At 41.8% G+C, this 26,873-nt stretch overlaps 1 protein-coding gene across 1 annotated transcript in view; it reads right to left on the bottom strand.

Moving 5' to 3' along the window:
• Positions 1 to 26,873, bottom strand: part of Man2a1 (mannosidase alpha class 2A member 1) — a 167,723-nt gene that overhangs the window by 7,893 nt on the left and 132,957 nt on the right. Inside the window, exons 17-20 of the mRNA XM_028873993.2 lie at positions 18,138 to 18,271; positions 15,001 to 15,142; positions 13,824 to 13,957; positions 8,332 to 8,535 (exon numbers count right to left, since the gene is read on the bottom strand). Of these exons, the coding sequence (XP_028729826.1) occupies positions 8,332 to 8,535; positions 13,824 to 13,957; positions 15,001 to 15,142; positions 18,138 to 18,271 (614 nt within the window). The remainder of the gene's footprint in view (positions 1 to 8,331; positions 8,536 to 13,823; positions 13,958 to 15,000; positions 15,143 to 18,137; positions 18,272 to 26,873) is intronic.

The following is a 26,873-nucleotide window of genomic DNA, read 5'->3' as shown; positions in this document are numbered from 1 at the left end:
GTCTTTTGCTTATATATTATAGCTTCTGATTCAGTGTGTGTGTGTGTGTGTGTGTGTGTGTGTGTGTGTGTGTGTGTCTATTTGTTTTCTAAAGAGAGAGATGAAGAATGAATAATGGGTGTGGAGTTCTTGAATGAGTGGGGAGGTGGGAGGATCTGGGAGGAGTTGGGGGAAAGTTAGAAAGTGTTATCACAATATATTCTATGAAATTTTTAAAATGTGATAACCATCAAAAAAGTAGGGAAACTGAATTTAACTTGAATATGTATTCAAGAAAACTTTTATACATTCAAGCAGGTACACTATGTGCTCTAAGAAAGTAAATATATGCTTAATTTTAAAAAAAATACACAAATGTGTTATTAATATCAGGACCTCAGAGGACAGAGGTGTGGGGAAATATACACCCCATGAAAACTACACCAAGTTATGCTTGGCAACTGTCTCTGAAACAGGCCAGGTCATATCTGAGGGTGAATCACTGAGTTCAGGCCGGGTGTTCAACAGTCAAAAATCCATTATAGAAGTCACTTCCTGAGATAAAATCCAACATCCCCAGAGCTAGGCTTTGAGGCTACTCCTGTGACAGGATGCAGTATGGAAAGTTGAACTAGTCTGAAGAATGAACCCCTCAGATAAGGCTGGGATTAGAGAACGCTGGATCCAAGCGAGGTCTGGTTCCACAAACCAGTCATGAGGTTTCGAATAATCATTGAGTTTCAGTAAATGCAGGGAGCTGGGTTAGACTCCTGAAGAGTCCCTCTGATGACCAAAGGGACATCAAATCACTGTGACAGTGACAGTGATTCAACACATGTCGAATACAGGCTGTAGCCAGACAATACATACAATGGTCTTCACTGATGAACTCACTTTATGTCACAATAACCTTTAAGATGGTTAGCAAACATAATGATATAACGCAATATTAGCAAGTCTGTATATGCAGGAAAATGACCACCACAAAGCATTCTCTCTCACAGTCTGAGAGCAAGAATGACTCATGACCCTGCTTCAGCACTCTTGGGACCTTACCATTCAATGGCTGCCACACTTCTGTAAGAGAAGATAAGAAAGGACAGCAGTGTCTCTCTCTTCTTATTTCTATGCTGAGAGGAAGCACAGGATGAGCCCCAACTGACCAGAGTCTCCAAAAAGAGCAAGGGGTACACAGTCTCCTCATAGGGCTTCAAAGGTGCTCACACATTAAGAACAGTTAAATACCCTAAATACGGTGTAGGAAAACTCCTTTACACTGCTCAGATTCTCCAAGAATTTAGACTTTTAGAAACATATTTAGTAACTCACACAACATTCATCTTCATTGCATTCTGGCAGTGAGAAACCTTAGAAAATCCCACACTTCACTGCAAGTCCTGAGAAAGTAACCAGTAAAAATTCATTTTTTCGGGACATTCATTAAAATGCCCAGTAACAGTTTTCGGTTTTGATCAACAAGATAAGATAACAGATGTTAAGGGAAGGTGAGCAGTTGTTCTTAGACATGGACAACAAAGGACAATCCACCCCCTCAATTCTCACCTTTTCAGAGGCTAGGGAGATCAATAAAGCACCAATCAATTCTTATAAAAAAGGAAAAACAAAAACCTCAAAGTGTCATGGATGGGGGGGGCGGTAGTATAAACAAGTGAAGATAGAAAGTTTCACATTAAAAGTGGCACTGATTTTGAAAGGATTGGTTAACTTCTTGCAAGAACACAGTTAACCACAAATAAAAATAAATCACACAGGGAACATAAGAGTAATATGTGCAAATTAAGTGAAAATGCCAAAACATAAATAATAATGGAATAAGTTGACAAAATCTGGGCTACACATTATTTTTCAAAGCATTAAAGTTGAATAGCTCCATCTCCAAACTGAATGCTGGACCAACTATCTCTCTGCCTCTCTCTCTGTTCCAAGGTTAATTTGTGGGTTTAGTCTTCAGAACTCTGACTCATGATCTGTCCACCCATGAGAGCTGTGTTGATTTGAATGAGAATGGCCCCTGTGGAGGCCCACAGAGGCTATTTAGTGAGACCTTATTCAGGGTCAGAGAATCTGGGCTTGCTTTACCCAGCAAGGCTGCATAGAGAGATGATTTCGTCATGGGGGTGGTTACCAGATGTTTGGAAAGGTCTACACTTGGCTGTATGCTGATCTTGCAAGGGGGAGGTCTTTTGCCTCTCCCCTTGGCATATTATAAAGAGTCCTTTGGAATAAAGCTCTGGTCAGTGACTGGGTATTGACCCAGGGCCCTCCCGAAGCTATCCTATGTCTCTGTCTTTCTCCTATCTTTCTACCTAATATTTCCTCATTTCTCTCTCCTCCACCCAAGAACCCCTTGAAAGGTGAGAGCAGGTCAGAGCTGGTCTCCCATGGACTCTCACAGGCCCCCATAGGCTCATGTACTTGAATGTTTGTTCTTCAGTTGGTGGAATTGTTTGGGAAGGATTAGGAAGTGTGTCACTGGGGGTGGCTTTGAGGTTTCCAAAGTCCATACCATTCCCAGTAAGCCTTCCATTCTACATCTCCTAATTGTTGTTGCAACAGATAAGGTCTCAGCTATTACTCCAGTACCATTTCTGCCTGTCTGCTGCCATGATGATCATGGACTAACCCTGGGAAACTGCAAGCAAGCCCCCAATTAAAGGCTTTGTTTTTAGAAGTTGCCTTATCACAGTATCTTATGATAGCAATGAGGAGTAACTAAGACAGGAGTATTTCAGCATCCTTACCACAAGACTTCCTCTTCCTTAAAGAGTTGACCTTTCCCAGTGACCTGGGTTTTCCTACTTAGTATACTTTGGTGGTATTCATGTTACCCAGGTTTCAAACCTTTAGAGAAGCTTCACTGTGGTGATATTTTAATTGTGCTGAAATATGATTTTATTTGTATGTTAATAAATAAAGTTTGCCTGGAGATCAGAAGTCATAGCGAGCCAGGAACAGAAGTCAGGCAGTGGTAACCCATGCCCTTAATCCAATCACATGGCAGGCAGAGTCTCTGTGTGTTCAAGGTCACAGCCAAGCGTGGTGACTTAAGCCTTTAATCCCAGTACCAACCATAGAGACCTGGAGGTCTGTATAGACAGGCAGTGCCAAGGAAGTCATGTGGCTGGGCTTAGAGCCAATGAGAATAGGCAGAATAGGAAAGCAATAGAAGCGCAGGTTAGTCAGGAAGAAGCTCTCTCATGTAGGAAACTATGGCCTGGTGGTAAGCTAAAGGGTAGTCAGTGGCTCTTCGCTAATTCTCTGATTTCTTCGGATGTTACCCCTGTATTTGGCTGTGTTTCTTATTTACTAAGACTGTTTAGAATTTCGTCTACACTTCACCTGAAGTGTTTGAGAGTAAAGGGAAGAGAGGATGATCAAGAGAAGGCAGTTCAAAGAAGCGAGGATGAAGAGGCGTACTGAGCAAGGAGGTTAAAAGCTAAACTCACAGGCAGCTGCAGGGATGAGCCAGCCCACACCACACTCTGTGGCAGGGCTCCTAAGACATCTGCTTGTCATCTCCTTACAAGCACAGCACAAAATCACTTTCCAAATACAGAAAGTGCAAGTGTAAATATGCCTATATAAAAACATAAGCTCATTCGCTAATAACAGGATCATTCTTGCAAGTTTGGGACTTTGGGAAACAGAAATGGTAACTCTAAGAAATCAACTAACACCTTCGGAGGCCACAAACAGGACTCGAAATCAGGTCTACCAGGTGGTTTTACATTGATTTAATCTCTAGCCCTTATTTTAAATGGTGGTAACTCACTAATTTCTAGTCTCAAAAGGTAAGGCTTTTCTGAATTATTATTGTAAGTAAATCATTATTAAATCTCTCAGCTCTACTCCCTAAAGTTACAGAGCCAGAATCTCTGGGATGTGAACATTCATCAAAGTCTCTGTTTCTACAGGTTCCCATATGTGAGCTCGATTCAGAGAATCTGAGGACTGGTACACTGCACCCCAGAATCACCTCCCCCACCCCGCTTTTCTCACTCTTGTCCTCTTTCCAGCTCTCCCTGGGCCTCTCTCACTGCTCTTTGAACCCATAACTCTTTTATCTATGAGCAGCTAGGATGACCAGACTGAAATTTAGAACTGAATGGCCAAGGATGGAAAGGGGGCAGAAAAGGTGCCCCCACGATTCTACTCCTTATAGGTATCAGAGAGGAAGAGACCACTACTGTTATCAGGCCAAGCAGTCCTTGGAGCTATTAGGAAAATGTTAATTGACATACTGCCAGTGCAAACCTTGGGTCTTGCTTAGAAACCAATATCTATATCAATAGTTCCTTGTGGGGGGAATGAGTTGCAATCTCCAAGTGAATCCCACTGTTGTATACTGAATGTTGCCAGCACACAAAGCCAAGAACTCAATTCAGAATATTGAAATCTAGCTTCTGGACTTGCCCATCCAATCCTTTCTGGCCTTACCCTGTCACTTCTTTGGCACCTTGTGTAGTTACAATGGATATATTTTTAGGCAGCAACGTTGTTGAGACAATACTCTCACTGACTTCACTAAATGATGACCTTTCTTTTTGCAAAGGTTAAGGGCCAAAAAAACAACTCTTTATAGGTTTAAATGGACCAATGAATCTCCTCTGCTCTCAATGACCATTCAAAATACATGCTTGGAGCCCAAAGCTAACATAGGAACTGTCATCAATAGATCCAATAATATTAAAACAGCCTCGCATCTCTAGTCCTGGTTACACGCTGGCATGGTACAATGCCACTGACATTTTAGTCCTTCCTTTTCAAATCTTGACGTTCATTTATTATCTATTCCCTCTGCTCAAAATCTCTACCTGCTCCCCCACATTCACACACTGTAAGCAGCATCAGGACCAACTGTAAGATGAAATGCTAAAAGGTCTTATTAATGAAAATCCCAGAGCCAGATATTGGGGTAAAATCTGAGAGATCAGAAAAGCAGAAAGAAGCCAGCCACATTCTTACCACATGGAAATCTTCAGCCAAAGAGACCTACTTCCTGCATACTCACACCTATATGCCTTTCTGTTCTGCATCTCACTTCCTCTCTCTGTTCAACTACATCACTTCCTCTCTGTCTCTATAGACCTCCAGACCTCTATGGTTAGTGCTGGGATTAAAGGCATGTGTCACCATGCCTAGCTCTGTTCCCCAGTGTGGCCTTGAACTCACAGAGATCTGAATGGATCTCTGCCTCCCGAATGCTAGGATTAAAGGCATGTGCTATCATTGCCTGACTTCTATGTTTAATACAGTGGCTGGCTTTTTACTCTGATCCTCAGATAAGCTTTATTAGGGTTCACAATATTTTGGAGGACACAATATATCACCACAACCAACTCCTCTTTACTAAGTGTTTCTGTCTCCCAGAGCCTTTCCAAGCATCATTTTGTTTCTCACAATAAGCTTGAGGCAGGTCTACCTGAAATGGCCCCATTTCACAAACTAAGCCAATTTAGCCATCTCTTGGGCTACAGGTAGAGAAGGAGGGGTCCACAAGAAGGCGGTGGCTGCAGTAAGTAGGGTGCAGTCTGTACAGAGTCTGGATGCTCAAGGCTATCAACTAATCTTGTAGGAAATGGGATTTTTCGTATGTGTGGTGCTTGGTTGGCCTTAATTGTCAACTTCATACAGCCTGGAGTCATTGGAGAGGAAGCCCTAGAATGAGTAGCTGTTTTTATCAGCTTGGTTTGTGGCTATGTCTCAGGGATTCTTTTGTCTTAATTGATATTGAAGGATCTAGTCCACCATTGGCACTACCATTTCCTGGGCAGGTAGTCCAGGGTGATAAAAAACAAAACAACAACAACAAAAAAAACCCAACTAGCTAGATGTGAGACTAGAAGTAAGCCAGCGAGCAGCCTTCTTCCACGGTTCCTGCCTCCAGGTTCCTGTCTTGAGTTTCTGCCCTGACTTCCTCAATGATAGATTGGTCCTGATCCTGAAAGTGTGAGCTGAAATGAACCTTTTCCTTCTGTAAGATGCTTTTGGTCACAGTGTTTTTATCACAGCAACAGAGATGCAAACCGGAACAGGAAATAATTAGAGTTCTATAGTCTTCATAGAAGACAACCAACAAATGACCACAAAGAAGTTACCATTGAAAATCGGCGATATGAAAACCAATGCCAGCCTTGGACTACAGAGGCTATGACCCTACCTTCCACCAAGTGACTCAGGCAACTTGGGCTGTTCCAAGAAAACCACACTTTTAATACAGTTACAGAAGAGGGGTCATTTACAAATGAGGCCGAGGGACAGTGGCCAGAATTCCTCACGGTTAGAAGTCCTTGGGATTTTCAGGTCGCTAACAATCTCTGCATCTACACCAAGAAGTAGAGCCTGAGCCCCGGGGTCTTCTGTGCCCTCTATTCTTCTGTTCCCTTTCAGCTTGTGAATTAGTGCCATGCTATTTCAAAGAGGCTACCTACCCTCGGCTGTTCTCTCCATGGGCCACTCTGGTCTTTATGGGTCAAAAACCAAAACACTCATAAAAGACCAAGATAAAATGCTAGAGCGGTGGTTCTCAGCCTTCCTAATGCTGTGACCCTTTAATACAGTTCCTCATGTTGTGGTGACCCCCAACCATAACATTATTTTCATTACTACTTCATAACTGTAATTTTGCTCCTGTTATGAATCATATTGTAAATATTTTTGGACACAGAGGTTTGCCAAAGGTGTTGTGACCCATAGGTTGAGAGCCGCTGTGCTTAAACAGCCTTGCAATTCACTTGTTCCACAGAAGGTCTCATCCCATGTCCAGAACAAGAGCAAAGCTCCCATATTCTGGCCACAGGTGTCCCGCACAGCTTCCATACTTGCTCTGAATTCTGCCAAGATCATTCTCTCATTGTCCCTTATAACCCCCCCAGAAATATGGACTGGACCTTTATTTCTTGACCTCCTCCAGGCTTCTACCCAAATTCTCATCTTCTCTGTGGGGACTTCTCTACCCACCCCAAGCAAACGGCGTCACCATGCTCTTGGTCTTCCTCCCCGCCCCCCTTACCACTCATCACTACTCAGAATAGGTTTCCTGTTAGTTCTCTTCTGGAATCTTCTACTAGAAAGGACCGAGGAGCCGAGGCGGTCAGTTTTCTTTGCCGACAGCTGTAAGCTCGGTGCTTAGCTAGCACCTACAGGCATAAGACAAATCCTGTATGCCTACCTCACAGGACAAAACAAGTGTTGCAACACAAACGCATACAGTTACGGCAGCAGCACCTGCTTGCCTTATTACAAGTCACACCGCTTCCTTCACAGCCTGGCTTAAGTTCCTCATCCTGGGCATGAAGTCTGTAACGCCCCAGACATCTACAATGTAGACATTCCTCCTTCCTTGCTCTACTCAGCATGCTCTCTTTATTCTTAAATCCACCTCTCATCTTGGGTTGAGCTCCTGCCTTTCTTGCTGCTGAAGCCATTTACTGTGAGATATTTCCCACACAATCCCTGTCACTTACTACATCCAGCTGTGCACCTACTTACAACATCAAAACAGCTGCATCATACATAAGAAGGACAGCAAATGTCAAATCTGTACTTATCCCAGATGGACATAAATATAAACCAAAACACACCAGCAGTTAAACTGGATGCCTAATAAATCCCTCCGATGCTTGCTTTCAAGCATCCTCAAAGTTGGCTCTCCACACAAGTTGCAACGTTTTCAAACAAGAGATATGAAGAACAAAGCATCTATTGTAGAAATGATTAAGCACTACATTTAGCATTCCTCTAACTTTGAGAAACACTGGCTAACAAACAGGAGTAAATGAAACAAGTGACTGGAACTGATGAGCCTGGCCCTGTCCCCACATTATGAGATCCAAGGCCAGCATTAGCTTCCATGTATGGAAGAAGGTGCAAACGCTGACCTGCTCACCACACAGGACTGCCCCCCAAGAGGTAAATAAATCAATACTGGAATATCCTCTAAACTAGAGCAACCGTCAAATGAACAGCACAGTGGCTAAAAGGCGAAGTCCTTGTAATTATTCCATAGAGCACGGGGAAGCTTACTACGTGTTATTTTAAGATTTTTATTTATTTATGTGTGTTTTTGCTCTGAGTGTGTGTGTGTGTGTGTGTGTGTGTGTGTGTGTGTTCACCCAAAGCCCAGTAGAGCGGAGTATCCTCTGAAGCTGAGTTACAGGCAGTTGTAAGCCACTCAACCCAGGTGCTGGGAACTGAACTCAGGTCTCCTGGAAGCTCATGAGAGCTGAGCAATTGCCCCAAAGCGTCCTCAACTTCCTCCTCCCTCCTTACCCCTTGAAGCAAGTCCAGAGTGAGAGAAACGGTTCTCTGCAGACATCTGCTGGAGTTTACCTTTGTCTGTATTGTGCGTAGGTTAACCAGATGGATGTCACAAGGCAAAGATGACTGAAGCAGCGCCAGTTCACTCAGCATCTCGACAGCAGGGGAGGAGAGCTTGGCGTTGACGATCATGGGGAGGAGCGGATGGTTGAGGAAGGACGAAGTCATGTGGCTGAGGAGGGAAGGATAACTGACTGGACTCTTCTTGTCTTCTTCCTAGAAGAAAAACCAGAAACGCTTGCAAGTTTTGTATTTACAGCACTCACTGAATTAATTCAACTAACTCATTGTCTGACAAAGTTCAAATACAAAAACATATGAATATTCTGGGGTATATTTCACAGGCAGTCATAGGAAATATACAACAGAGTGATAGCTCAGAGAAGGAAATCCAGTAGTGTTCACCAACTCCTGCTTTAACCATCCCCTCCATCCAGTCAACACTAAAGATACTCAAGGCAATTTCCACAGTTTTGATGATGAACAGCATTTTGTGAAAACTCCCAACCTACCACAAAACCTTCAAAGTACAAGAAACACAATGTCCCCCGTATCTCACACAACATTGAATGTCAGTACCCCTTTCTCGGGGTTTCTCCATCACATTTTCAAGAGTTCATTTTACACATTCAACAAGGCATATATGGATCTAAAACTATATTTCATAAATGGTTAAAAAACAACAACTTTGAAACCTAAACATTACCAACTGATACAATTAAAACCAAAACAAAACAAGTTGGTTGTGTTGGCACATGTCTATAATCCCAGCACTGGGAAATAGAAAACAGCAGCCTTGGCTAAATAGTGAGTTAGAAGCCAGCCTGAGCAACATGAGACCCTTTCTTAAAAATATATATAAACAAAATAAAATTCTCGAAAGAATCTGATGTTTTCAGGGCATTAAAAACACTGGGGACATATGTAGACCATCTGTGACCTTTGAATTTGGCAAGTTACCACCAACTTCTTCTTTCTATTTTATTTTAAAACAGCAACTATTCTGCATGTTATTACATAGTTACTGTACATTTACACAGTACCCTTTTACTCGGTACAGTTTAAAAATACTTTCATTCTTTGCTAGGATGTATCTATACTTATTAGGCAACATTTCTATATGTCCAACATCAATTAAGTCTACCGTGGTTAGGGACATACATCATAAGCAAGACGACATAAAAAATGAAAACTCAGTGCCTAGGTAGACCCTTAACTAATAATGCCCAAGGAGTAAAAACAGACATAGGAAGAATGGAGAGGAGAAAATGATTTATGAAGGGTTCTTTGATCACCAGCTACATTTTATGCAAGTTTAATTTTTTTTGCAAGTTTAATTTTTTATTAATAACTGATATCTTCAGGTTTTGCATCTTTTTGTGTGATACAGGACTCAAAGATTTGGCTACCTATCTGTAAGAAAAGACTGGATTCATAAAGATCTGGAGCTTAGAATTCAGAATGTCAGAATAGCATTGGACAGAAGGGTTCTAGCCAAAGGCGACAGTAGATGTCATTACAATTCAGACCATGGAGAGGAAAATACTTAATGGCATCAGAGGAACATTGCAGTATTAAAATGCTGGAAAAAATTAGTTCTGAAAGAATTGTATTAAAATGTATCAATTTCCCATTCTTTTTAAAATAAAGATTAAATAAAGCACATAAAATAATGTTCTCCAACAATAGTGCCATTTAATGCAGCTTGTAGAATAGCATGACTCAAAAGGGAATATTCTCGACAAGGCACTTAAATGGACTCCCAGAGCAAATGACTTCATAATCTTGGTCAGGATTGCTGACAAAATCATTCCTGAGTAATGGAAGATGAAAGATTCCAGCAGAAAGGTAAACAGGGCCTTCTTGGATTCAAGAGGGATGCGTTCAGGAAGCACTCTATGGCTTTGTGCTGTATTGGGGAAATCCTAGACACTGACATTCAGTGACAGATGAGGTACTTCACTGATGAATCACCTACTGAAAATGCTCTGCATGCACACCAATCCTCCAAGCCAGATCAGTTCCCCTGACCCTGGCGCTTTCCTTCTTGGGGGGCCTTTACTCATGAGTCCTAGCCCACATCGACAGAATCAAGAGCTCCAAATATAAGGCCTTGGCAGTATAGAGCTGAGAAGGTAAACTATAAAGCTGTAGGTAAAACTCAAGGATTGAACCACAGGCTGCTCTGTGGATCTGAGCTAAGAACGGCACCATAGTCTCTTCCATGAAAACAAGGGTCAGAATCAAAGATGTCTGACAAAATCTTGTAAAAGGAAACAGTGTTTTAAATGCAACAAGTCACAGAATTAAAGAACTGGCAGTTTGATTGTTCTCAGCAAGACATGTGAGTTAAGAGAAGGGTGTGGTTAGTTTTCTCCATAAAAGCACAATGAACAAATAACAGTGTTGGCCAGTAAGCAAAGTCTCAGCCATGGTCCCCCATACATGTATTTTCTAATTTTGACAGTAACAAGGGGCTCAACAGGACACTTACAGATGAACAGCACACTCATTTTTAACCCCCTAGAAACTGCAATCTTCTAAATTCCGAGTCTTGGGAGAAGCCCAGATTTCTAACACATATCTGCTGTAGAAGTATCACCTGTTTGATTAAGTGGCAAGTGGTTCTGTCAGCCCTTCAGTTACTAGACCACTACTAAAAGCATTGTTTGGTTTCTTGTTGTTTGGAAGGTTTTGGATTACGGGAGTCCAGCCTTCTTTGGGCAGTATGACATAAACAAGTTTCCAGCTTATGCTGATCCAACCATATGGAGCTGAAACCTTCTTGGTTGTGCTGGTCTTTCATCAGCAGCTGGACTTCCTGCGCTGTTCTCTGTCCTTTATCAGGCTCACTTGAGTGATCGGACCTGCAAGCATCAAAGGCTTCCACTTCGCTTAGTCAATTACGTGTAAGGAAGAGGTCTTCGGTAATTTTGTTTGTTTGTTTGGGGGGCTGTGTTGGGGATGGAACCCAGGGTCTGGTGCACATGATGCAAATTCTCTATCACTGAACTGCAGCCCAGCCTATCATCACGGGAGAAAGCTATCCTTGCTAACGCAGTTTGACCTGACCTAATAAATGTGTGTGGTAATAAGTCTATTTATTTAATAAGCCATGTTTTTGTGGTCTGCATGGCATTAAAAGGTTTGTAAAAAGCTACCTCTTTAGAAATTCAGATTTAAAAGCCAACCATGGTGGGCAAGGTGGTATGAACTTTTAAATCCCATCACTCTGGAAATAGAGACAGGTGGATCTCTGTGTGTTTGGGGCCAGCCTGGTCTACACAGAGTTCAGCCTGCCAAGACTATATAGTGAGACGCTGTCTCAAAAAAACAAAACAAACAAAAAAAAAACCAGTAACAACAAAAAACACACAAAAGGTACCCCCAAACCTCCCTAACCGATATTTGATTTTTGAGCAAGAAACTAGAATTTTGAGTTATGCGGGACCAGCAGTCCCACATAGACACCATCATCAGCTGGAACTGACAGGGAATGCTCAAGTTTACCAGAACATTCTAGTTCCCACTAACACAAACATTTGCTCTTAAATCTGGTAAGCTCTTCATGCTAGGTTTTCCTTATATGAGAAGAACTGGCATCCAAGGCACATCAACAGGACCGCAACACCTGCACGGCTTCTATATCACCAATGGTCCTTTTCTATTCCAGCCCTTGCCAGAAAGAAGGAGGGACATCAAAAAAAAAAAAAAAAAGAATCTCCAAGAGGTGAACAGCAGAAACAATTTCCATTTCCCAGTTCCACTGGCCATCAGCAGGGACAATGTCTCCATTGGTGCCCCAGATCTGTGTCTCCACTGCCTCTGCAGGAGAGTCAGAGAGCAGGACCCACCGCTCTCAGCCTGCCCAGTGTTTCCACAAGTCTGAAGAGTTCACCTTCGGCTGCTCTTTCAACATCAATACTTTGAACATTAGAATGGTTGAAATTAAAACACTCTAGAAAAGTTAAACCATGGGCCACACACCATTTCTTGATCCAGTGTCTTTTAAATCAATTTCACTACAAATTAAAATGTATAGTTTCTTCTCTAGTTCATTTTTTATTTAAGAGGTATGGATTCAAGCCCTAGAATCTATAGTTAAGTAAAAGCAAAATTTCACTAACATGGGATTATAGAAATATTGGATCAAATTTAAATCAATTGCTATCCAAGGAGTTTTGAATGGAATCAACAAATTGTATAACTTTAAGTGAGAGGGTCTAAATGAAATTCTTTAATGCTGTAGTAACAGAAATTGTGTATGTTAGTGTCAACATGGAGAGAAGAAACCAACACAGGTTTCTCTCTTTAAACTGGGCTGATACAAATTTTAACATCTAAAAAAAAATATTAATTATTTTTTCCTAATTTCATTCTAAATACTATGGAATTGCTTATTTTAAATCATCTGCTTTCATCCTGTCAATCTATATGTCTATTTGTAGACACAAACTGTCTACATGGGCATAGAAGCCCCATGATGCCTGAAGACAAGGCAGACACATTCCAAGAGTCTAGAGGAAGACAACTATGAGGTGTGCTCAACTCCAACACAGCACACCAGGTTCCACAGCCTCATCCACCTATACATTTGCGCATCCATTCACATGGCACATTGGGCCTTCCTCTAAACAGAAATAATCCTAGAAGCAGAGAAGGACACAGTCTCTACTCTCACAGAGTTTATGGCCCAAAGCAGGAAAAAAGACTGGCCAACTAATCATACACAGACATGACCAGGAGATGGACAGTCCAGAGGGGGCACAAGAGGAGATGATGCGGGCAAGGAAGAAGCAAGCTCCGGTCTGAAGTACCGTAAAGAACTCCCTTGACAGGAAGGAGGAAAGGGCGGGTGCTAAGATGCTGCGGAGCAAGAGGGCATGGGAAGACCTCGGCACCGAAAGAAAACCAGTCAGCCTAGCGCAGAAGTGCTGAGAGGCATGGAAGACACATGGGTGACAAAAGACCCAATGGGGTTGGGGTCTACGAGCCAGTGGTCAATTTGTGGCGTCAATACTGCTATCAGTGAGAAGACACAGGTTGCTCACCTGTGGTTCAGCTCCTGTCCCACTGATTAACAAAGTGCTGGGATGTTATGTAGGGCAATAAATACTGATATGGAAGCCAAGTCAGTCTGTGGTCAAACCGTAAGCTTTAGACTATGGCACGGTCACTAAGGTTTAGAATCCATGGTATAGTTCAATAATCTATTCTCTAATTCTCAGGCCAACAGACCAGTCTTTTCTTTGAAAATAATCTCATCCAAACTGCTTCCTTGGAATTATATTTGGCAATATAGTAAAGAAAAGTAAAAAACAATATGGCCCAAATGTAGCTCTTATTCAATATTTCTAACTGAAAATTTTCTCTAAATATAAGCTGACTCTATTATACAGACTTCTCAAAATTAGAAACTGGATTAAAATTTTAAGTTATCACTTTGAATTTTGGGGAGAAAGAACCACCAACATAAGAAACGCTTAGTGTTTAGGGATCCCTACCATGTTCACACCATTTCTCTTCTCCAGCAGGATTCGAAACAAATTAGCTGTAATCTTATTATCATGTACGCCTTGCCCAAGGCCACGGTTATCATCTTGCATGAGTCTTCGATCCATGAAGACTTCAATTTGACCTAAAATCAAAGAGACAAAGAAATCTGATCAGGATAATTTTATGCAGATATTCACTGAGGACACCGCTTAAATAGAAACCCAGGCACCTTGCTTTGAACTAAGGTCCCCTTGAGTGAAGGAGGGGATCCAGATACTCTATGAGATGAAAGGCTGCCTTTTGATCATAGGTCAAAGTAGCTACTAAAAATACATAAAACACATTGTCATTTCTGCTTTTCTCCATTACTGCTTAGCAACCACTTTCCAAAAGCATCATGGCTACAGGAGCAGGTCTTCAACATGTAAGTCTTTTGAGGGGCAGGTCATAGTACCACAATCCAGGAAAACAACACTGTATGTTTAAACTACAATATTGCAAACTGTCTAAGCTTCTAGAGTTTGAGGTTTCCAGTCCCATCATGATGACAGCACAGATCTCTGAACATGACAGACTAGCCAAAGTAAATTACAGCTGCGATTTGTACATGAAATGTTTCCTAAAGCCTTTGTGTTGGAGGCCTGGTCCCTAGTTCTGGGCCACTCGGCAGTGACTAGATCAAAACTAACTTCACTATAGTAACTCACCGATATGTTCGCAGCTGAACGAGCTATTACAAGGCAGGGGCTAGTTGAAGGGGGTCATTGGTCCAAAGTCTGAAAGGTAGACCTCTGACCTCAGGTCCACCCTCTTTCGCTTCCTCTCTCTGTCTCTTTCATTTTTTCTTTATAACAACCAGGCTGTCAACTCACTACAGTTTAAAGTCAAGAGCCAAGTAATTATGGCTGGAAGCCTGAAGTCATGAGCCAAAATGTAGCTTCCTCGCCTAAAGTTTCAGGCATTCTGTCACAATGAAAAACTAACAAATATACTTACCTCTAAAAACAACTGTGGCATCCTTATCTGAAGACTGAGGACAGCCATCTTCTATCGTCCTCATAAAACCTGAGTTAACTACTTGTCTCATTCTTAAAGGAAAGCAGCTCATGGGGGGATAATTAGTATGTTTGACCACAGAAATATTACACACTCGGACCTCCGAGCAGACTGTGAAATAACACATACCGGAAGCCATGCTGGCAGTGCCTAAAGACTGAGCGGCGAGCAGTGTGAGCCGGTGCTCGGCATCCTGGATGTAGGCCATCGTACTCATTGGGTAAACATTGGCTTGAAGAGGCAATTTGCTCATTGTCCTTCTAGGCTGGATCTATGAAGCCAAGCAATTCTCGTTTTATAAATGTATTATTTACACATATACTTTCATAAATTAGATTATTTAGTTATCTCTTTCCCAAAGAGAAAAAAGGCATAACTTCTGTTCTTGTTCAAGCAAAGAAATATTTAAAAATTAAAACACTCCTTAAAATCATTTGCAGAGAAATCACAAGGCTCTTAGAAGACAATTTTTAAATGTGAAAGGTAGAACTTGTCCAGATTTTAAAACAGGCATTATTTAAAGTCACAATAAAAAATGCCTGGCAGAAGTCATGTAGTTTCCATATTTGCATAAAACAAATTATGAAGGTATTAAGTATTCATTTCTCATTGAGATCTAACATGCTGCTTTTGTAATGAATGCTAAGCACAATAACTCACTGTCCCCATTCAAGAACTATCTATTATTCTTGAATCAGTTTTAATAAATACCGCAGAGATTGCCACCAAATCCTCTAACATATTACATTATAATAAAGTGCATACTTATAGTTTTAAAAAAATCAGTGTTTACTCTTGTTTATTTTAAATCGAGATACTTCTGAATACCAGTATTTTGCATCCTCGTGTTTGAATGCATGAAACAGAATTTTACTTTTGAGAGACTGTCAGCACATGAAAGCATTTTATATCCTCAGGAACCTGTTATCATTGGATTTTACTCACACCACTTAAAAAACGCCATTTCCTTCTTTAAACTTGTGAAAGTATAAAATGAAACTCAAAAATAGTAAAGGCAGAAAGTTAAGAGAGTGCCTCACATGAGCTGCGTACCCAGCCATGGAAGGGTGGTCCTGACAAAGCATGTCCCAGGTCTGACCTTCAGCATCCCCAACAAGTCCCCACCACCTACTGGTTATGCTGAGTCTCTTCAAATTCATATTTAACTATAATCTGTGAAACTGATCTTCCTTTGAGGTAAGTGTCTTTTCAGAAATTGACATGACCAAAACCTAGCATCCTTGTAAGAAAGAAATGTGGACACAGAGAGACACGTACAGTGGCAATGTTATAAAAACATGTGACATCAGAGGAAGAGGCTGGGAGGCACAGCCACACACCCAGCAACGCCAGGGATCACCTATATGTAAACTTGAGAAGCTAGGAAGCAGCAAGGGAGGGTGCTTTACTAGAGTCTGTGCAGGGAATGTGGCCTTGCACACAGCCTGACTTCAGACATTTGGTTTCCAAGAGAATGAAAGAACAAAGTTCTGTTCTTTTAAGATGCTCAGTTTGTGGTAATACGAATGCTTCGCAACCCTAGGGAAGGACTACAGCAGTTAAGACAGGACAGAGATGGAGTGGAGGAGAGAAGTGGAGAGGAAGAAAGATGGGACAGAGGGAAGGGAGGGGAGGGAGGATGGAAGCCGGCAGGATACTGTCAAAGAATTCTCTACTCCTCTTAACAATCCCACTCTCCGCACCCTGACTGGACTGTATCTTTTAAAATTATGAAATGACGTGTAAAGACGCCTCAATCGTGTTCCGGCTCTTCCCACTCCCTACCCGAGTCTCTCTCCAGTTCTGCCCAAGAACCACCATTTCCATGGGTTAAAATGGGGTTTATTTTAAGAAATAGTTACACTGTGGACTTGAAATAATATCAACACTTGTTTGACCACTGGAATGAAAATGCACATTTTTAGCAATTCACTTTTTACTAAGTTTTCTTATTCATGTGTACACCAATACATACAAACACTTATTCCTGTGGGATTTTAAGAAAATACTTTCTTTTGTATGTAAGAAAAATGAATTGCCATAAAGTCAGAGTTTCATTTGAAAACCTAAGGGCTGGAGTCAAATTCACATGCTAATCAGAATGTACGCAGCAATTTCTGTTCTCTGGAGAAGGTTTAATTTTAACTTTTTTTTTTGCAGGAAATCATAGAAGAGGAAATTATCCAGCCCTTTCCACTTATAGCCGGTTGAAAATCAGACCAAGTAAAAAGCATATGTTGTGAAATTATTTCTATTCATAGCCAGGAATTTTGAAATGCTAATGTTTAAAAAATTTGCTCATGTTTTTAGTGGTGTTATTCAAAGACACACTGTCACACATTCAAAATAATAGAAATTTAAAATAACAATTCAAAGAGCTCTCTTAAGTACTATTAAAAGAATCAATAATATAAAAATAAAATGCAAGAATTGATTTTCTTACTATATTTAGAGTTGTTGTATGATGGTTTTGATTAAATATATAGCAGCCCACATTTTTAAAGTGGCATATACTTCTCTGTACCTGCATGTATGTATAAATGTGCACACCCACTCAATGCTAACAGACTTAAAGAACTATTGTAAAACTTAAAAGATGTCATTATTATATCACAAGGAATAAATGACATGTATATATGAGTTCTTTATGTAGAAAAAGGATATCTTTCAAACCATAATTATGTTTCCTTTCTAATAAATTCATATTTATAGTTTTAGCAGTGTTTACAGTCATCAAATTCTCATTTTTAAATACTTAATTTTTAAAAAACGTATGTGTGTGTGTGTGTGTGTGTGTGTGTGTGTGTGTGTGTGTGTATGTGTGTGAGTTTATATGTACCATGTGCATGTAGGTGCCCAGATAGGCCAAATCCCCTAAGTCTAGAATTACAAGTGGTTGTGAGGACCTGACATGGGTGTTGGGAACTGAACCAGGTTTTCTTCAAGCAAGCACTTTCTCTAGCCCCCAGCTTTCCATTTGAAAGAATAAACAAATAAATACTCTAAAAACATGATCTCTCTCAAAGATTTGTTTTAACTTTGGAAATCTGATTATAGAACCAATAAATGTCTGTTAAAATTTGGTTTTATTCTAGAAATAGTTTTCAACTTTAGAAATAGTTTTCAAATGACTCAAAATTAACTGGACAATTATCCTATATAAAAATTACATACATAAACATATACATCCCCTGTATATACCACATAAATATATGCATAAAATTACATACAAATACAACTGTTAGAGTGATTTTAGAGAAAATTACCTGGTATCCATTTAGGTCAGTATAAAATCTATTGTGGTTGTTTATTTTAGATGAAATTCTCATTACAATCTCACGGTTATGCACATTTTCAATGTTCACAATATTAGAAACTTCCATTGACTGTCCTTCTATTCCTAAATTTAAAAGAATACACATATTAACAAAAGCAATGGTTGTCTCCACATCTACTAACTGTAGTGTAGACAGCTCTTCTCAAGCTTACATGTGTTTCCTTGGTTTCTGATTCTTAACTATTTCTCGTGTATGAAACGGTGTTAAAAATTTAACAGTTTTTCTCTTTTGATACCAGACTGTAAACAGCATTAAAGAGTTTTGAGCTTGAATTCATTTTTAATTTTAACTTTATTTTATACAACGTGTAGACAGTTCCCTGTTCTCTGCATTTAGAAGTATACACAGTACAACTCTGTTAATTCTGTAAGTAATTTTTATAATTATGATGTAACTCTATCCTTCCTTAAATCATTCAAAATAAACCCTTTATGTGCAAAAAAAAAAAAAAAAAAAAGAGTACATGGAATTCCATAACAGGATGAGATAAAGCAGGAACATAACACGTCACATATTTCTCAATGAGTTCCGAGGGAAGAAAGACATGAAGTGAGAGAGACCAGGCCCTTGAAGACTAGGCCTCGCTCACCTGTACCGCTCTCCTCCACAAAGACATCATGACCCTACCCTCTCTTCACACCCCAGATGAGGAGCCACCCAGTTGACATGGCTGGACGGACACAGTGTATTACTGCCCTGTTGCTGTCTTGTGAGGAGACAGGAGATAATTTATGGCTGAAACCTCTATTAACACAGCAGCATTTATGGATTATAATTTGGAGAGAGCCTTAGAAATTAAGTCAATTTTAATTGAGTTTCCTTGTCCTTTAGGGTCCCCTGTTATGACATGATCCATTCTGCCCTTTACTGCATAAAGCAAAGGACAGCTTAAAGATGTGTCAAACTTGGATCCTTTTGGAGAAACCTAAAGTGTTTGCTAGTATCTATCTGTCATCACTCTACCTTCACTGCATTGTTAGGTCCTCAGGAAAGCCCTGAGTCAACTTCACAGATGAAGAGAGGGGTTGTGAAGAAATGTAACGCATTTAGTAGAGATGGAGTGTATGGAAGAGAGCCAGTACAGTGTCCTCCAGAGAACAGCAAGGAAAGAGGGCAGAAGAGGAGACCCTGTCCTGGCCCTTTCCAAAGTTGATGCCTATGGTGTTCTGTTACCCTGGAGACACACACACACACACACACACACACACCCCTATATACACACACACATCTATACACATACACCTATATACATATACACACATCTATATAATATACATATACACACATCTATACACTACATATACATACATACATACACATCTATATACATACACACATCTATACACACACCTATATACATATACATACACACATCTATAAACACACACACACACACACACACACACACACACAGTGCCCTTTCTGTGCTGACAACTAATAAACTCTTTAACAAGATAAACTTCCTTAAGAAAAAATGAAGGAAAAAGAATGGAGTAAGTCAGCCCAGCCCCAGGAGCCAAAATGAACCCACTGCATACAGGAAGTGACAACCAGTCACAGAAAGGAGTCTTGGATATGTGGTGGTCATGGAAAAGGATGCACATGAAACTAGCTCAGGCACTACAGGAGCCTGGAAATACACTGGGATTTTGTGAGCCATGTTTGAGTTGGAGTTTCTATTGCTGTGATAAAGCACCATGACCAAAAGCAAGTTGGGAAGGACAGGGTTTATATCGGCTTACATGTTCCTATCACAGACCATCATGAAGGGAAGGAGAAGTATCTGAAACAGGAGTCTGGAGGGAGGAGCTGATGCTGGAGCCAGGGAGGGATACTGCTTCCTAGCTCCCTCCCTTCTCGTGGCTTGCTCAGCCCACTTTCTTACAGAACCACAGCAGAGGAGCAGCAGTGTCCACAGTGATCTGGTCCTCCCACATCACACGTCAATCAGGAAAGTGCACCACGGGCCAGTCTGGTGCGGGGTATCTTCGCAAATGAGGTTCCCTCTTCCCACGTGACGCTAGTTTGTGTGAAGTTGACATGAAACTAGCCAGCACAGACTATAAATAATAGGAGATAGGCTAAAGTCTCCATCAACAAAATCTGCAGGAACTCACAGAACTTCAGACACAGGTGGCTCTTCAACTCAAGGACTGCACCTGGCACCAACCCCAGTCTCTCACAGAGTACAAATGTCAGGAATGAGAAAGTGGGGGAGCACTGTTTTTACTGGCCATAATCAGAACTCTGAACCAGCCAGTTTAAAAGAAAGAATACCTTCACCACTATTGACAAGTTAAATTAATGTGTGTGTCTGTGTGTGTGTAGGTGTGGGTTTGTGTGCACCTGCGCACATGTATGTGTATATTACATAGTACAATAGACTCTTTTTTGAGCTAGGATACACATCACTCCAGCTGCAAACATTACTTTTATTGTGTTTCCAGAAACCAGGATATTTTTAAACTAAAATGAAATGCATGTGGAATTCTAATAAACCTAAGACACCCAAATACACAACATGGAGCCTGGGGTGTAGCTCAGCGGTAGAGCACGTGCTTAGCATAAGTGTGACCCTGAGTCCAATCCCCAGGACCCCAAGCCCTCATTAGATCCCTCCACAAGAACAAAAGTGTTCCTGTAGCTTGAAGGGGCACAGATGGTGACAGGAAGTTAACTCTAGTCACCAGAGCGCCTGCAGGACTTTTAGTGGCGTTTTATCTTTCCTTCTCTCTAGATCGGATATTCTCTCAGGGGTCAACAGAATACATGAAATAAAATGAAGTCTTAACAAGAGGGAACATCATTAATTTCAATTCATGTCTCTCCAGAAAACATTTACAAAGAACACGCTTTAAGGAAAAAATTAATAATTTCATGTTACCTCTGGCAATGATAAATTATTCCATTGAGAAAGCCATCTTTCTCAAGCCCAGTAGAATGCTCAGATCCTGAGGAGGCAACACATACTTCAAGCCCCTTAAAAGGAGCCCTATATTCATTCACAAATCAGCAAGGTGTTAATTTAAATTCTGAACCAGCATCGTGTTCTAAAATAAGATCAAACTTAAAATGCCTATAGTGAAAAAATAAATAAAACAAATAAAAACCCCTTACTGCAATAAAAGCAGGACAGTGCACCTGAGTCCTCAAAGAGAATGGAGAAACAGGGTGTGTGAGTAGGATGGGAGACTGCCAACCTTCCCTTTTCTGTGTCAAGAGTTCCCCGAGCTCCAGAGGCCCGAGGGTTGAATGGAGGGCACACTAAAGGAAGGTCAAGACCACTAGTCTGAGCTCTCCGCAGAAGCGGCAGTGAGATAGTTAATTGTACCAAAGTGGTTCTCTCGGGCTTTCCAGGCTCTTGTACGTTTTCTGTAATCTTGGGAAAGAAAAATGGTTCCAGTTGTACAAGGTTTAAGGTCCCCTTAAAGAGGGGATGGGCAAAGTCGGTGCTAAGACCTCCTCTCTTGCGGCAAATAGAACGGAGGGTGTTTGCTGTTATCAACACAAGGCAAGATTAGAGATGGTAAAAGGTGGTGCACAAAACAATACAGAAGCCAACAAGTCTCCCGCAGCTGCTGTCCAGATAAGGAAGAGTCCAGCCTCAGTGGTGTGTCTTCTCCCGAGTCCACTGGCTTTTCACAGACACGCTATCCTACACACCATCCTTACATGCCAGTGCTAACCTCCGGGCACATGAAGTGCTGAATCGCTGCTCAGCAGAAATAGCCGAGAAAGAAGAACCCATCCCTCATCAAACAGAAATTATCTGACATGGGAGGGGAAAAAAAATGGCCCGTGATAAAGTGAAAGTATCTGCGAAAATTCAGCAATGATTTTCATCATGGGCAAGTGCATGTACATGGGTTCCTCGCAGCATTCAGGCATGTAAATGTCTGCTAACTGAAGGGCAGAACCTAAGAGCATGGGAACAGCCACCAGGTACCAACACTGCTGTGTACTTCCGGTACATTCTTGCTGTGTACTTCACAGGCCATTTTTCAAATCCTGACCCCAAGCCCAGGAGCAAGTCACTTTCTAACGGAACAAAGGCTAACACCACCAGGACTAAACCACCCTCAATCACCATGCCTCTGACAGCCTGGGAAGTTGAAAATACTTTGGGAGAGAGGTCCAGGAGAGAAGCCATGCTTGCAGTAACTCTGAATAGGAAGAAGATCTTCAGCCACCAGGTGGGAGAGCAGGAATGGAGAAGGGAAAAGGAGAGAGGGGAAGGATGGAGGAGGAAAGGGTGGGAAAGGGAGGGAGATGTTGAGCTGACACGAGGCAAGAGGGCAATCTTGTGAAACCTAGTTAAGGGATGAGGCTTGCCAGCACCCAAGCCTCTTTACAAAAGAACCCCAAGCCTTATTTTTAAAAGGCCATTTTCTTTAGAAGCCAAGAAAATCATACATAATAAAACTCTAGCTATTCCAACTGTATAGAGGTTCATGGAGATGTATAGTCTTTGGGTCTGGTTGTGGTCAGTGATTTTCATGTGCAAGCCTTTTATACTGAAGTTTATTTTAAAATGACCCAGACACAGCTGTGCTCCACTGTAGTTCCTACTGACTGGACTACACTTGATCTTATCCAAAAGGCCCAGAAGTGACCCTCCCCACTTCAGAAGTGAGATGAACACAGCTGTTAGCACAGGAAGCATACATTTGCATGTCCTCTGCCTACTGCTTCTAAGAGCAAAACATGGGAGAATATTCCAGATGTCTGTCAACAAGGAAATGACTAGAAAACCACCGTGCTATGGGAGACAATGCCTGTCAGGGAAAAGAATGGGGCAGTTGTCTATCCAGGCAGGAAGACCCCTGGAGAGAACACACACTTATACAGTGTTATAAACCTTGGGCTGAAAATAGACACACAAACAATGTTATGCATTACCAGAGGTGTGGAGGTGTCTATGTGCACATGTGAACACACCTGTATTTCTTCTCCTGAAGAACACATGAGGCAGAGAGATTCCAAAGGGCTTTACATTGCATGCAAAATGTGTGAAAAGTGTGGCAAAAGAATATGTATGTGCTTTTGTATTTATAAAAATACTTGAAAGCGTTAGGTCAGTGATGTAGGATGCATATTCCTTGAGAGGGCAAAGCTGGAGGCCATCCTTACCATGCCGTAGGACTGAAGGAGAGGCGAGGAAACATGCAGAGGTATAAAATCTGTGTATAGCAGGAGGGCCTTAGTTCTGGTCAGCAAAAATGATGATGGCCTATAGTGACGCCTCCCCCCATCCATCTCTTCTCATCTCCACCACCTACTGCCCACTCCCTACGCCCGTCATCACATCTTTGCCAGACCTACCTGGGGCACCTAACTCAGTCCTAACAGATCGGTGTTGGCCCTCTCCACATCTCCACATCAGCTCATCCTAACAGTTCTGATTTATTTCCAAGGGATAGACTGCTAAATCAGACAGCGCTTTGTCATGGCCAGTCAGATACAGCAATAAGAGGAAAGGGCTTAGAATGAAGAGCAAGAGAGCCCTGCTCGCTTCCCAGCCAGAAGCCAGGATCTTATTAAGTAGTCTTCACTCTGTGATTAGGTCAAGAGGGGATGAGGGGATGAGGGCATCTGGCCTGTACCCATCTAGAGAAAAAAGAGTCACATGACCTTTCCTATGTGGATCCTAGCTTCAACTCTATTCTTTGTTTTATTATTTAATCATTCATTCTGGTGTGTGTGCGTGTGCGTGTGCGTGTGTGTGTACACATTTAATGTGGAGTACACGTGGAAGCCAGGAAACTAGAATTGGGGCATCGAGTGACAGTATACTAAGAGAGGTTGTCATTGCTCTTGGTTGCCCACCACAGATGGGAAGTCCTTACTGCTGAAGATACTACAGACTTTCTTTGCAGGATAAAGAGAAATCAGCCTGGAACTGACCAGGAAACGCTCCCTGCTGCCTAGCTTTTACAGAACTGGAAGGTGCTATATAGGATTCTGAGGGACAAAAGACACCAGCGATCTTAGCCAGTGCTGACTCCTGAACGTGACAATACTGACCAGCAGGCACAATGTGCCCACTGGGACACTGGCGGCCTGACTGTTTGTGGAGGTGACCTGATTACTTTCCTGTCGCTGGGATAAAAGACTCCGATCAAAAGCAGCTTGGAGGAAAGCCCTTATTTCATATTATACTGGCAAGTCATTATCTATCACTGAAGGAAATCAAGGCTGGAACCTGAAGCAGAAACCATGGAGGAACACCGCTTGCTGGCTTGCTCTCTGGACTTTCTCCCTGGCTCATGGTTAGCTAGTTTTATACATATATACATACATGTGTCAATACACACACACACACACACACACACACACACACACACACACACACACCCCTGCCTGAGGAATGGTGCCACCCACAGTGGGCTTTTACATCACTAATTCACATCCACATAACCAACCTGACCTAGGCAATTTCTTAATTGAGGCTTTTCCTTTAAAATGGCCAAGGCTGTGCCATGTTGGTAACCAGAACACCAACCATTCTCTTGATTAGATTTAAGGTCTGCTCCGCAGAAGTATATGCATGCCTAATACTGTAAACAGAGTCAGAAAATATAGTAAAGGATGTCATATGCTCTACACATAGGCTGTTGTTTTGCTAAAGAGTCATGTGCTGTGGGATGTCTTTCTGTATGCTGTGAATATGTGTTGCTCCTATGGGTTAATAAATATATCCGCATTGGCCTATGGCAGGGCAGGATGGAGCCAGGTGGGAAACTGAGGAGAGATATAGAGAGAGGAAAGGTGGGGTCAGAGGAGACACTGCAAGCCGCAGCCTGGAGAAGCAAGATGTGAGAGAACAGGTAATGCCACGAAGCTATGTGGCAAAACATAGAGTAATAGGAATAGGCTGAGTTCAGTTGTAAGAGCTAGCTAGCAAGAAGCCTAAGCCATAGGCCATACATTTTGTAATGAATATAAGCCTCTGAGTGATTATTTTATAAGCGGCTGCGGGACCGCAGCGGGTGGGAGAGATTCAGTTGGAGAAATTTCCAACTTCCAGCTACAGTCATGTTAAACTGCTCTCTAAATATTTGTGTTTATATCCACAGATCTGTCAAGCTGCTCTCAACCCTGATCAGAGCAGCTTTTTATTGCAGTGGGTCCTGGCCAATGCACAGACTCATGACTGTTCAAAGTGCTGATCACAAGTGCCTGGGAGTGTTCATCTGTAGATGGGACACCCACATCAACCTGCATCTCCCTGCACCTCCCAAGCTGTGGCATTCTGCTGTAACTGTCTCCACTGCCGTTCATCTATGTCTGAGCTGAGGAGGACTTAGCAATCACTGCACAACCGAACCAGGGCAACAGGAGCTGCCATGAAAAGTAAGTGCTTTTGACTTTGAATATTTCCCTCTGAAATTTTTAGAATATTTTGAATTTAAATCGTCAAAACTATTAAAAAATGGCTATGACAGAGACATGCATACTTCTATATGTATTGTGGCACTAGTCATAATAGCTATGAAATGGAACCAGGCTAGATATTCATCAATGAATGAATGCATAAAGCAAATGTGATACATTGAGACAATGGAATTTTATTGTTATAAAAAAAACAGAAAGAGTTTTAAAAAAAAAAACCCAAAATGCATGGCATTTACAGGAAAACATGTGAACCTGTAGGTCATTGGGTTAAGTAAAATAAGCCAGAAAGAGAAATCCCACATTTTCTCTTTTATGTGGGTACTAGGTGTGAGTGACAGGTCAAGATTCTAGAAGGGACTATAAAACGGGGGTGGAGGGGTGGGGGTGAGGGGAGGGAAGACCTTAAGGGGAAGAAAGCATGGGGGGGAAGGTACTGGAGAGCATGCTCCTGGGGAATGGAAGGGGAGGGGCCAGCAAGTGAGGACAGGAGGTGAGGGTAGAGTGTTGGGGTCTGGATGGTCTGCAGTTCCTTCTCAGGCACAAACCCTGACCGGATGTGTCCCAGGAACTGCACAGTAAGGGGCTAAAAGCTGCTGTTTTCAGGGAAGCGCAGAAGGAAGAACTCAGAGGAGGGAGGGCAAGCTGCTGTTAGCTCTTGTTCTCCTGGCAACACCAGCGGCACGTGCCAACTAAACAACACATAAGCAGCAGTGGGGTAAACAAAAGATCGTTCATGCTTCAAGTGAGGCCAGGGTCTGGTTCTCTGTCCACCGTTCCCCTCCTTCCCAGGCCCCGTGATGCCCACAGCCGCGCTGAGCAGAAGCAGAGTGGGAGGTGGCACCAACAGGAACGAAGTGGGACCGGAAGTGCCATAATGAAATCTATTACTCCGTGTGTTAACTTTAAAACAGAAAATCAATAAAAATGTTTCCCTACTATGTATACACATTTGTAACGTTGGTTTTTCTGAACTTTATTGGGAGTTGACAGGGTCACAAACACACATTATTTAATTCAGTATGTACACTTGGATGGCAGTTCTTACAATGATGAATTAACAGGGAAATACTGCTTGCAAAAAAAAGTCAATGTGTCTGTGACTCTGTATTTTTAAAACTGGACTCTGTCTGAGAGCAACCAAGTCAAAATGGCAAGGGGTGCCACTTGGGCGATGATTTTCTTTGCATTGACTCTAACAAGTTACCATCTATTACAGTCTAGAGTTTATTCTCTGAGGCTCTGCTGACTTCTGAGTCTGCAAATGTTTAT

The sequence above is a fragment of the Peromyscus leucopus genome, chromosome 13, assembly GCF_004664715.2.
Source record: "Peromyscus leucopus breed LL Stock chromosome 13, UCI_PerLeu_2.1, whole genome shotgun sequence".
In the NCBI taxonomy this organism is placed as follows: Eukaryota; Metazoa; Chordata; class Mammalia; order Rodentia; family Cricetidae; genus Peromyscus; species Peromyscus leucopus.
Note: the sequence above shows the minus strand (reverse complement) of the source record. Positions and strands in the feature narration are given on the sequence as shown.